Genomic DNA, 12,843 nt, shown 5'->3' with positions numbered 1-12,843 from the left:
CATGGCTGGAAAGGAATACCATTATATATATATATATATATATATCCCATTTTTGATACACTCCCATACCAATATAATTTTGTTGAAATTTCAATTATTTAATCTGTCTTCTTCACAATATCAGGTCGTATGCAAGACAAGAGATTGGTGTCCTCCATGCTTCCAAGAAGCTTCTATGTTACTAGTATTGCGCACAACTCAACTAGCTACAAGCAACCATTGACATCCATCCCCTTTTGTTCATTTTTTATCAGTTGGTTTCGATGTCACCTTCCCACATCTAATCCCATATTTCAAAATGGACAAAATACTACTAACCCTTTTGTTTATATGAAATTAAATTTCAGTACTGCTGCAGATCTGGCCTGGTAGTATTAATTTTATGTGCCTCCCCACCGCCACTATGCACTAAAATTTATCTTATATTGACAGGGCAATGCAATGCATGCTGTGATTAATTTGCTTCCTCTTGTCTTGGTGAGATTGATGTACTGTCCTGATCCGGCGGGCATCGTTTAGTGGAGGAAGAACAGTCTGACGCTGGACAGGGTGTAGGCGTCCCAGAGTTGTCTGATTCTGCCATGAACTACCACACAATTATGAACATAGCATTTATAGGCTGCTAAAATGCATGTATCATCCTCTCACAACTATATTTTATTACCCTAATTTTCCAGCTTCATTTCTGATTTATATATACAAGTTAATCAGATTTGAGCCACATTATTTTAATGAACTAGTTTATATACTACTTGGTGAGGTTACAGAATGGCACTTGTTGTGATTTTCGTTGATACCAGGGGTTCTACTTGAAAGCCTCAACTATATAACCTAGGGACGCTGCAGCCTGGAGGGATGGTGTTGGAGCAAGTGCAACGAGTGAAGCAATTTGAGTCCCTTTCCTCTCACTTCCCACTTCAATTGAAGATGATTGGCATAACCGGAGCATGTTCCCGATTAATGGGGGAGTTACTGCATGGGCTGAGACGAGTACGATCAACTTCAGCTCACAATATTGATCCAATTCACCCTGCAGCTTTCAAGCCACAGGAGGAGGCCCGTCGTGCTCCAGTTGATGACTCGATGCTCCGGGCTCTCACTGCTGTGTTTGGCATGGAAAGCAATGGCAGAATCACCAAGGAGAAGGCCCGTCAAGTGGTGGAGAAGCTTGGTTTGGTTGAGGGTGAGGGAGACGCTACTAACTTTGACCTGCCTGGTGGTGGTGCTGCTGCTGCCGGTGGTGGTGGGTTAGAGGACGAAGTAGCCGTGGAGGAGGTGCTAGGAGGATTCATGGAAGATGGTTCCAAGCGGAATGAGCTGCTACGCCAAGCCTTCAGGATTTATGATGAGGATGGCAACGGGTTTATAGACGCATTAGAGTTGAAGAGGGTGCTGCAATGCTTGGGCTTGGACAATGGGTGGGATATGGGTCAGATTGAGAAGATGTTGATGGTTGTAGACTTGAATCTCGATGGAAAGGTTGATTTTACAGAGTTCGAATTGATGATGGGCTAAACCGAACGTGTCGAGCAAGGGAAAATTAGAATATATGCTCTATGTTCAATACCATTTTTTCCAATGCTAATTGTATATTTCCTTTTTATTTACTTATAATTTTCATCTGAATTAAAATGTGGCTGGCTTTCTCACAATCTTTCTTCTCTTTACATCCACATCCAAAAGAAATACCATGTGAATCACGAAAGCAATTCAGTATCTTCATGTCTAAAGAAAAAGACAATGTCCGCATAGCCATAGCAGAGCAGTAAAAAGAGAAACAGAAACCCATAAATTACAGGAGAAATATTTCTTAAGAGATAAGACATTAGCTTGATCTAATCGAACAAAGCAGGCACACACACAGATGAATCCTAACGCCAAATTTCTGAAACACCGCTTACAGCATCACTACCAATTCCACTATTGAGATTCCCATTGCTGATGTCAACATTTCCAAGTCCAAGTGCTGAATTCCCAGAGACTGTCAATCCTGCGTACGAGGAATCCTCTCCATGGACGGTAATGGTGGGAGAGACATTTGCCACCATCCGCAGATTATGAGTAGCAATCGGTTGCGGGGAAGTCAAGTGACTTTGAAGAAGATTCAAATTGCATGTCAAGGTGCGTCGAGCAAGCCTATCCTCTTCCAACTTTACCTATAATCACACCGTGAATTCCTTCAGAGCAAGCATATCCTCAAAAATGTTGGCTTAAACCTTTGCTTACTTGCATTACAGACAATCCATGATAATGACTGTACAAATTATAAACATCGAAAAGCAATAACTCAGCCAAAACTAAAAGAAAACCCCTACCTTGGCTCTCAAGGCTTCCACATCGGACTTAAGCACTCGATTATTAGTGTCAGCGTCACGAAATTGTTGATGAGCATTTGTGAGCTGCTTGTATAGGGAATCATTTTCTCCCCTCAATTGTTCAGCCTTATACATAAATGAGAACCAAGCCTCAGCATGCTTCATTAACATGATTATAAACATTAACTTCACTAGTGCTAGAAATGATATAACAGATGGACTGAATTAGTTAGTGATCAAAAGTAACATGACTAGAAGTTCCAAACTAGCAATCATGAAGGCATCGTTTGATTAGATAGAATTATACTGCTAATAACCTGCAATTCAAGATCTGCAAGATGCTCTTGCTTTCTTTTCCTGGATCGCCTGGCAGACTCCCGATTAGAAAGCTTCCTGGAAGTATACATATAGAATCATAAGAGCCAGCAAAGGCAGGTCAGTTGCATGGATGAAGATGTATATTTTAGGGAGGTGATATGATCATTAAGTTAATTGGCAATTAGGCACTGATGTATATATACCTGCGGAGGCGTTTCAAATGAGTGGGGTCTAAGCTCTGTTCGCACTGACCAGGGTCTGTTTCTATATCTTCTTCATCATCCGACTGTTCATGAGACGAACCACTTGTAGCTCCTCTTACTTCATTCTCCCTAATTATGGGGTTGTTGCCAGACAGTGGACTTCCGGATGACAAATTCTCTTTATGATCCAACATAATTCCACAATTTTATTAACTTAATGATATATGTATATATACATGGTATTGGTATATTGGTAGATATGTAAACTATGTGTGTCATACCACAAATGGATGATTGCGAATCAAGGGTGGCTGTAACACTGGATTGATTTGGAGTAAGATTCTGTAACAATAATACATGTGTTTCAGCTTCCCCTTCCTGATCATGAATTCCGTAGCAATAAACACTTTAGAATAGTGCCAACAGAAAAGGTTGATTGATGAAGAAAGGGTAGAAGAGATACATAGAGAATATAAGATCACAGCTTAATCAGATCATTACCGTAAAAGCTTTTAATAACAATTTTTCCCTATTTCGCTTTTCATGTCTAAAATGCAATTTCTTTTTTTATATATTTTAATTAAAGAGCAAAAGCATAAACAGTGTCCGCCTTTGCTTTTACTTTGGAAAAATAAAAATAGTACCAATAGTACATTGCTCCAAAGAAACAAAGACTACTAGACTTTCCTAACATGAGAAGCTAAGTTGTTTTACTATGAGCCTCTAATTAGAAGATTAGAGATTTGGTTGATTAATTATAGTCTTAATTAGTGTAATCATATGTTTATGGAAGTTGAAAATTTGACTGACTGATACAGTAAGCACATCGGTGGGAAGTGGGAAGGGAAGGGCCATGCATATCCATAATAAGACTGCTACTGCTAGTATCCAAAAGGAAAAGGAATCAACAGATTGCAATTTATATTGTAACAGCATGTATGTTTTTGTCAGGTTGCCATTGGCTTGGCCCAAAGGCATATATACACCAACACTAGCTAGAAAGAAACAGATTGCAAATTCAGATATCCATTGAATTAACCCTGATTGCTTCGGTGAACAAGTAGTACATGCATCAGCAGCAACCAGCGCGGTTGAAATCAGAAAAGAATTTATAGAGTAGTGAAGGCGTTTAAAGCATGAATCATGCAGCTAGCTAGGAGAATCATTTCCATAGGAGTTTATATATATATATATATATATATATATATATATATATATATATATATATATATGATGCAGGAGAGGTGAGAGATAAACCTGGTGAAGAAGATGATCTTTGAAGACATCGAAAGAATTAGAAAGATGGGCGACCCAGGTATCCGGATCAAAATCGGGAAAGGGTTTCGCGTCAGAGAAGGTCATAGTCTTCCTGATGAACTCCTCCAAAGCCAACTCCGAGGCACTCTGCTTCATCATCTCCTCCACCAATTCATGCATCCAATTACTATCTCTATGCTTTTTAACTCAAAACACCCTCTTAAACCTTAATACTGCTAATCCTGCTGGGCTGGGTTTATAATAGCCAGAGCTATACGCCTATACCTATACGCTACGCTTTCCTTCGTCAAGAGGGAAAGCCAGAGAATGATTATCTTTTCGAGGGGCAATTCCTCGTCTTATGGTAAATACTTAAATCAGGGTGTAAGATTATTATAATATATTATTACAGGACCAAGTTAGAAGAAGGAAATGGGGGTTGATATGGACTGCCACCGACCTTAAGACAAAGTTGCTGAGAGATGCTTTTGTTTTGTTTTGTCTGTCAATTGTCATGCTCAGGAAAAGCAGCAGCAGCCAGTTCAATTTAATAAAGTAACAAGCTTTGCTTTTTCCGATCTTTGCTTTTATTTTTAGATTTTGGGAAATGGGTAATACCTAACTTTCTACAGTGCTCACGAAAAAAAGCAAAACCTCATGCTAAAACCACTACCATGGCACCGTCTTAAAGCTTTTTATACTTTTATGAACTTCTTTTTCAGTTGTTTTCCTTCCATCATAAGGAAAGGGTTAAAAAGACGGTAACATTGACAGTTCTACTTCTCAACTCTCAACTGTCAAAATTTTTCTACTTATCAGTTATTATTGTTTCTCAAGATAGTTGAGGTTTAATTTAAGATCCATAGCAAACGTCTACATCCCCTGTCTTTGGGCCAGGGGCAAAGCCCTATATATAGAACCAACCAGCCTGCGTTTAAGCCTTCGACAAAATAAAAGACCCGCCGGGGTCTAAACTAGCTAAAGCCTTAGGCCTTGATGCCCAATTCTTAAGAAAAAGGAAACCTGCAAGATTCAGTAACAATGCCAACTAAAATCGAAGAAAACTTCATGCCATGGTCTTGGCAGACCTAACATAGAGGCTGTCCACAACCTCGCCCATGTTGGAAATGGTTTCTAAAGTTGCAGAGTAGATGGCATCTGTCTTGGACTCTTTTTTTTTTAAATGCAGTAAGTTTCATTAAATCAGAGGGCATGGACAGCCCTTAGATACAAAAACATGGCCCTTAGACACAAAAACATGGCCCTGAAGGTCTCAAAAAGCTCAGACCTTCCCAGAAAATCTGTACAGACACCTTTGCCAATTCCAATAATCAAGCATCACAAAAAACAAGGTGCCAAACCCATCAAGGACCCAAAAACTCAGAAACAAAAACTCTTTTCCACCATTCAGCTCTACACCTGTTTGCGATGAGCCAAAAGCACTTAACCTATCATATACAGCAACCATAAACCCGAGACCTATTTCTTGAAACCAACACCATCCCTATACATCGAGGATCCTTCTAGAACCAAACAACAGATGTCGTCCCACCAAACAACCACTCACACTCTCATCCCAGCGATTAAAAACACAGCAATCCAGCGGGGCCCTGTCTCACTAACTCACATCATCAACCCAGCATCCACCCAGAAAGCCAAACCCAACAGAAACAAGGACTTTAACACCAAGCACTTACAGGAAAACACGCAAAGAATCTGACTGCCGATCAACTCCTTCCTTTGCTAGTGCATCAGCCCTCTGGTTTGCCTCCCTGTTGACATGTTGAATTTTCCAGTCATTAAGCTTTTTTCTTAACCTTTCAATATGCAGCAGCCACTTCCGTAGTCTCCAAGGCGCCATATCAGGATGTTGTACCCACTTCACAGCATTACAAGAATCACTTTCAATGATTAGCTTATATTGATCCTTCCACCTTGATGCTACAAACACCACAAGTGCTTCCCTTACTGCTAGTATCTCGGCAAGGTTGGCATCCCCATTTCCAACTGATTTGGAAAAAGTAATTTTAACATCGCCCTGGTGATCTCTCAGAATACCTCCTATCCCCGCCGGTCATCTGTCTTGGACTCTTCATATATAATTAGGCATCCAGCACCCTGATCCAATGTCCCGGCAAACTTCTTGTCCAAAATCATTTAAGAGAGCTTTTTCTTCACATGATCAATAGTCAAGTCAATCAGCTCAGCGATATAAGCAATTTCAACCCTAGAGAAAGGCTCAATCAACCTGCACAAGTTTTGCTCCAGAAGTGTGACATAGAGGGAAGAGAGGTGTCTGTAGATAATTGAACTTTCCTCTAGCTGGGCTTAGATGAAATTATCCCTGCCACATCATCAGCTGGATTCACCATATCTTGCACAGCAACATGTACCATAGACTAAAAACAGCTCTACGGTCCTCAAGAGCGTTGAATGACTCGAACGTCTCAAAGAAATAGCTGTATGCTGTTTTATAATCCTTCTCTTCTGCATGAAGGATGCCACTCTGCAAATCTATAGTTCCCTGTTCAGCCGGTGGCACATATATAGCATTTGCAGCTGTTGCCTTTGGAAGGTTTCTCTAGGAAAAGTGTAGCTTACCCTCTAGCAAGTCTATATCCATAAGGAGAAGCTTGTCTTCTAATCTCCTCAACTCTTTAACCAAGCCAGTCAAAAGGGCTAAAGCTCCTGAATACTCCTTGTTTTCCATCAAAACTGCTGCAAGCCTTGCCTCAGTTTTTCTGCCTGAGAAATGTACGCTTCTGTTTCTCTGCAGAAGGCAATTTGGAGGCCGGATGTCCCTGGTATTTTGGCAACACAATCAACAATTCCTTTCACTGAGTAAGAAGGCTGCGAAGACTTCAGTCCTGTTCTCCTGCCTAAGTAGGTCAGAGAGGTTAGTAATGGCTTGTTCTTTTATGCGCAGAGCTTCTGATGAAGATGAAGGATTGTCCAGTATGCGGTAAAGAATAGAGATGGTCTCATTTGGGTTGTTAGCTTCTAAAGCTTGAGCAACAGATTCTGTTGTAGCTGGAAGATATGATGTAGACGTAGTGGTTTGGTCTTGTCACAGTGCAAAATACATGCTGCAATATAAACCACCAAATCTAAACCGAATTAGATCCCTAAATGCCATCCATTGAGGAAAATTCAGAGTTAAAAGGTCAGACAGAGGAAACCAACAAGAACAAAAACATAAATATCAATGGCTGAAGTCTCAAGGTCTATCCTCGATTGATACATTTGCTCAGCATCCAGAAGAAACAAGTTAGCTCACCATAATACAAGTAACTTTGCTTTTTACAGTGAAAGCAATTATCTGACCTTGTTATTGTATATACAATTGATTAAATGAAAAATCCAAGAAAGAAGAAAAGCCTAAGAAGACGAGTGCTTTCATGCGAGAAAGCTGCTGGATCATGTTCATGTTATGAATTAACTGGACTTTGTGTTATATCTTGTCTGGTAAGAATGAACATAGAGTTAGTTGAGGAGAGTGACTTGAAATGAAAAACATTTGGCTCATACTATCAAATTAAGAGCTTTTTATATGTTTTTTTCGTGTGGGAACATCGAGTATAAACTCAACAGATTAGGAAGGAAACTTTTTTGTTGACGAGGTGGAGAATTTTAAGAGAAATTTTGGAAATTCAGAAGGAAAGGAAAATCAGGTACCTTTGGCAGGACCAAAATAGGAGCTCGGGGTTCAACAACTGAGTCTGATTGAGAGCAAGGGAGTGCTGGAGAATGGAGATCTTCTATTCTTTTTGGCTTGGGGATTGGGGTCGAAACTAGAGAGAGAGAAAATTTAGTGTTGTTTAAGTTCCTACTGTCTGTTACATCGCCCCCAACTGGCCCATTTTCTTATACTCGCCTCGCCCATAAGGGACAAGCCCACGAGATCAGATGTCCATGCTCCGTAGACGAAAAGCTCAGAAAAACAAGGCCATGCCCATTTCCCTTAGTTTAAGTCCCGAGTCGAATCCATTGCTGAAAATGAAAACGTATAGCAGTACCTAAAATTGTAGCAGTGGGTTGATTTTGCAATTCTATGAAAAAGGAAAAATGCTAGAGAGTGAGCGAGCGTGAGACGATTTTAATATAGATTAGAAGTAGGATTTAATGATCACAATCACAATTATCAAGTATTGTTGCACCAATAGTCTTGTCCCTGCATCCTAATTTCGCACTCTCAAATCACATTATAGAAATTAGTCATGGCTACAAAGAAGTTCATGGGATCATAATGGCACAGCATAAGGAAACAAGCAGCGGCCCAAAGATCCAAAGCAAAAGAGGAAGGGGATGCATAGAAGAGGCGTTTGCCTAGAGTCGTTGAAGGCCAGCCCCTTCTCCAATCGCTCTGTCATGTAGTGATGATGAGGATGCTCTTGCGGCAACTTGATTAGGAAGCTGATCACTTGATTTAGGAATCTATTACACGAAGAGTAATGCATGGAATGGTGGCATATTTGAGTGCCATTAGGCTTGAAAGGATGGATGTTGTGGCCATTAGGCTCGATTCCATTCCATTTCCATGACTCTGTTACGGAGCTTTTGCACAGCCAGCGAGCTCTTTTTCTCATTCTCCTGCCAATGGATTAATCAACGCAATGGCGCCATTTGTATACAGTATATATTATATACAATTTTCATGGGTATTCGGACGGAGAAAGATTCCAACTGCAGCTACATCTATACAAGGGCTTCGGCAGTTTGCAGTCAGCAGCTAGCTAGCTATATCATCATGCAACATTAAAATAAATTAACAACTCTTAGACGACTCAATAGAAGTTTAATGTTTATTAAATATTCAGCCAGAGTAACGACGACATAAACAATGAAACTCATTCAGGGATCGATTACACATATTTATGTGTACATATATTCTTTACTGCTACATGTACATATATAGAAGTACTACACTGCTGATTGACAGTCCCTACATCCATCCAGTACTCGAGGCTTCCCCTTGTTTTCCCCAGTCCCAAACACAAAGTCGAGGTTGTAAAGCACTGGGACCATAGTGATAGAGCACAAGAAAACAAGCACGGGGCCAAAGATCCAAAGCAGAAGGGGAAGTGCAGCATAGAAGAGCCTGTTGCCCACAGTGTTCAAGAGGAAGCCCTTTTCCAGCAGCAAAGACACGTAGTCTGGAGTCACTATGGAGGAGGGGTCTTGGCCTTGGGGAGTGTTGATAAGGATGTTCACTTGGTTTATGAACCTGATGGATAAGGAGTGGCAGAAAAAGGAGAAAAGGAAAATGCATAAGATGGTGACATATTTGAGTGCCATCATGAATTCTCCATGCGCTCCGAATATGGAATCGTTCAGCGGCTTCTTCACGCTGTAAGTGCTGCTGATGACGGCTGCAAGCCCCGCACACAGAAGGATGGACGTGGTGGCCATTAGGGTGGATCCCATGATGGAGTTTCGTAGTGTTTGGACAGCCAGGATGTTCTTTTTCTCGTTGTCCTGCCACCCACACCTCATTTTCATCGTTTTCATATCCATATTCATAGGAGACAACAGAGAGATTTTAATTGGTTTTGAGTCATTTCCCACTTATATATATATAGAAATTTATATTGGTTTTGAGTCATTTCCCACTTTTATATATATATATATATATATATATATATGNATATATATATAGTAATTATTATTGTTTGTAGTCTACTTACCTACTTTATTATATATATATATATATATATATATATGTCTTTTATCTCTTATCCACAAATTACTGTCATTTGTTGTATATATATATTATTATGCCAGGAAGGAAAACCACAGCCCACTGCACAAGACTTTGCTGTCAAACAAAACTTACCACTATATATTTCTGTCTCATTATTTACATATATATACACGTGCCATTTAAAATCAAATCAAGTCCTCCTATACTACGCTACTTCTAGCTAATTCATTATATTGGAAAATTTTACTCAACTGGTAATTTAATGAATAGGGTACAATGCAGTATTTTAAAACAAGGGCTGTCCACACAGCTTAGTCCAGTTGATTACGAAATGAGTTTTCTTTCTTTGTATATCAATTGTAGATTTCCTGTATTTAGAGTTCATTGAAAGGTCGATGTCTATCAAAGCCATAACGTATGAGATTATGAGTAATGGGAAAAGAGAAATTCAAAACTAATAATTTTTTTTTTCACTTAGTGGATGTTACCATCACTTTAACCAAAAGAAAGAAAAAAGTTGGTATATTATGAGGCAACTTAATTTTAATGAAATAATATTCTCTTTGTTCATCTTCAATTTTTATTAAAATTAAGATAAAAATTTTGATTTTAATGTATTTTATATTAAAATTTTAAATTTTCTTTATAATATAGATATCTATATTTTTAACGTAAAAAAATAAATTCATTAGTATGGAATATCTAAACTTTGAAAAAAAAAATATTTTAAAACATTTTAAAAAATGATATAAAAGAAATAATATAATAGACAAATCATGACAACGTGTAACCGCTTTTATTTGTGATGTGATTGTGAGTAGCACTGAACCTTAAAGCTTGTCAACCACGACAACGCCACTAGTTGTTGCCAGTAACACGACTTGTCCATTAACTATTGCCTAATTACAAAGATATTCACATGTTCATGGATACAGACACATCAAGTCATGCACGGCCCAAACACAATCAAACCAACTAAAACTGTTGTAATCATTCTCACATTTGGGAAAATGAAGCTCATATTTACACTGAAATGAAGGTGGACAATAATGTTGGACTGTTTATGTATTGTATACATTCCTGTTAAATGTAGTAATGAAAGGGGGAGGGAATTCGTTTCATTAAATATTCACATAATTAGTTAGTTTTCTCTAATTTTCCACATGAAGTTAAAGGAGTCTGGCATATGTAAAACGAAAATGAAAAAGAAAAAGATATATATGTAGAAGTGGTTGAGAGTGATGCATACCTTCATCATGGCAGAGACCCAGACTCGACGTCCGCTGGCATTGGTTCCGATAATGGTAGTGAGCGGCTGAGTCCGGACCTTATGCCATAACCAGAAATGATAAGCGACGGTCATCAGAAGGCCTAATGGCACCAAAATAATGTCCAAATAACATGATCGCCACTCCATCTCTCTCTTTCTCTCTCTCCCTTACCTTTACTGCTATTGGTTTAGTGACCATAATAGGAATTAATCTGGGACCTAGACTCCTTTTTATAAGGCTTTGAAGGGAGTTGAGTTTCACAAATGCACACAGTAGCATTTGATGCACTTGGACTTGTTTGAACGCGAAATGCAATCCCACAAAACAAACCAACCCACCTGCTCCTTGTATTACTATTTCCTACTACTTTAAAGCAAACCCCTTTTTCTCTTCTTTTTTTTTTTAAATTAATAATAAATTTATGGACGCAACTCAAGCCTAACTATATGCGGGACGACACATTTGTCATTTGTCTCATTCCCCACTTTACCATATTATTATTATTATTATTATTATTATATATGTGTGTGTGTCTCTCTCTGCTTTTTTAGCGAAATAATTTACCTACTTTTTGCATGCATGCTCTCTGCTAACATTTAGCCATTAGCATTTCCTATATTTACCACGACAGAATCTGTCCATAAGCATGAGCAAGTACACTGTATATGCGTACAAGTGGGAGAGTATAGTTGGGCATCCTCCAAGGTGGGCAAAACGCATTATGACTAGCAGATCCGAAGCTATATCTTAAGAAAGGAATAAATCTCCATCATCCACAGCTACAATCTCACAATATACATAAGTCATTCTCACCCTTACTGTTAGTTACTAATCAAATCCAAATATTAAAAAGCATTTTAGTTCATACAGTTGGAATTCTAGAAATATATATTTTTCGAATCTCTAAAAGCTAAAACATATATAAATACAAAATTAATGTAATCAGTTGTAACTGGCTAGCTAGGGTGATTCAGGTACAAAATAAAGAGAGAAGAGAATACAAGTAAAATTAAAAAAGGAAGAAGGATCAGAAGCGGGGTTGTAACTGGGAAAGGCAAAGTAGAAAGTTAGAGAGTCCAAAGGGTGATTGATCCAGAGAGTGAAAATCTGACAAAGCGCAGAGATGAACAAGTGATAAGACAGAGACAGAAAAGGAGAGATGAATTGCTCCAAGTCCAACCCACGACTTTCTCATGAGTCAAGGTGACACTCAATTCGCACAAATCACATGGAAATTAAGGAATGTGTTTGCTTGCGTGAGTGTATGTGTTTGCAAGCATTAACTTCAAATATTAACAATCTTCCTTGTGAAGAATAACGTAACAGAAAGAAAACCGTCATCAGGGTTCGGCATGGACGAAGAGTTACGTTGGAATTAAACAAACCACACAAGTTTTCCATCTCATCTTTCCATATACAATCGACGTTACAACTTAGAATAGTGGCATACACGCGTGCGCAACTCTCTTTCAACTTTGAAGCTGAGGACTGAGGATTAAGGATTGATCAGGAGGATTCTTCACCACCTATTGTTTCTTACATTATATTAATTTAGGTGTGTATATATATATATATATATGCTTGCCTCAACTCAACTCTATTCACGGCAACCTAATTAATATGACCTAATACCAACTTTTTCCAACTTAAGAATTGGAACCAATTTCTACATATAAATAAAAATAATCCCACGCCGCTGCTCATTGCTTAATCTAATTTAGATGGAAACTAATTATAAACCCACACATAAAGTATGATCCTGTGTTACAACACCATAT

The 12,843-nt window shown here is 38.7% G+C and overlaps 3 protein-coding genes and 1 pseudogene across 5 annotated transcripts; 1 reads left to right on the top strand and 3 right to left on the bottom strand.

Annotated features, from left to right (window-relative positions):
• LOC18587594 (probable calcium-binding protein CML43) lies at positions 56-1,652 on the top strand. Of its 2 annotated transcripts, none has more exons than XM_007011471.2 (2): positions 56-629; positions 801-1,652. In XM_007011471.2, exon 2 carries the CDS (start codon positions 856-858, stop codon positions 1,513-1,515), a length of 660 nt encoding a protein of 219 aa, XP_007011533.2. In that variant the 5' UTR covers positions 56-629; positions 801-855; the 3' UTR covers positions 1,516-1,652. The 2 variants fall into 2 exon arrangements, with proteins under 2 accessions (XP_007011533.2, XP_017982790.1); XM_018127301.1 differs by having other exon boundaries at positions 56-633.
• On the bottom strand, positions 1,694-4,490 carry LOC18587593 (basic leucine zipper 9). Of its 2 annotated transcripts, none has more exons than XM_007011469.2 (6): positions 4,094-4,490; positions 3,118-3,214; positions 2,837-3,014; positions 2,633-2,708; positions 2,316-2,441; positions 1,694-2,156 (listed from the first exon to the last, which is right to left on the bottom strand). In XM_007011469.2, the coding sequence occupies exons 1-6, from the start codon at positions 4,271-4,273 to the stop codon at positions 1,872-1,874; spliced, it is 942 nt and encodes a 313-aa protein (XP_007011531.2). In that variant the 5' UTR covers positions 4,274-4,490; the 3' UTR covers positions 1,694-1,871. The 2 variants fall into 2 exon arrangements, with proteins under 2 accessions (XP_007011531.2, XP_007011532.2); XM_007011470.2 differs by having other exon boundaries at positions 3,118-3,178; positions 4,094-4,465.
• Positions 5,265-7,336, bottom strand: LOC18587591 (annotated as a pseudogene).
• On the bottom strand, positions 8,869-11,367 carry LOC18587590. Its single transcript, XM_007011466.2, has 2 exons — positions 11,044-11,367; positions 8,869-9,568 (listed from the first exon to the last, which is right to left on the bottom strand). The coding sequence occupies exons 1-2, from the start codon at positions 11,209-11,211 to the stop codon at positions 9,014-9,016; spliced, it is 723 nt and encodes a 240-aa protein (XP_007011528.2). The 5' UTR covers positions 11,212-11,367; the 3' UTR covers positions 8,869-9,013.

This window comes from Theobroma cacao, chromosome 9, assembly GCF_000208745.1.
Source record: "Theobroma cacao cultivar B97-61/B2 chromosome 9, Criollo_cocoa_genome_V2, whole genome shotgun sequence".
NCBI classification, from domain to species: domain Eukaryota; kingdom Viridiplantae; phylum Streptophyta; class Magnoliopsida; order Malvales; family Malvaceae; genus Theobroma; species Theobroma cacao.
Note: the sequence above shows the minus strand (reverse complement) of the source record. Positions and strands in the feature narration are given on the sequence as shown.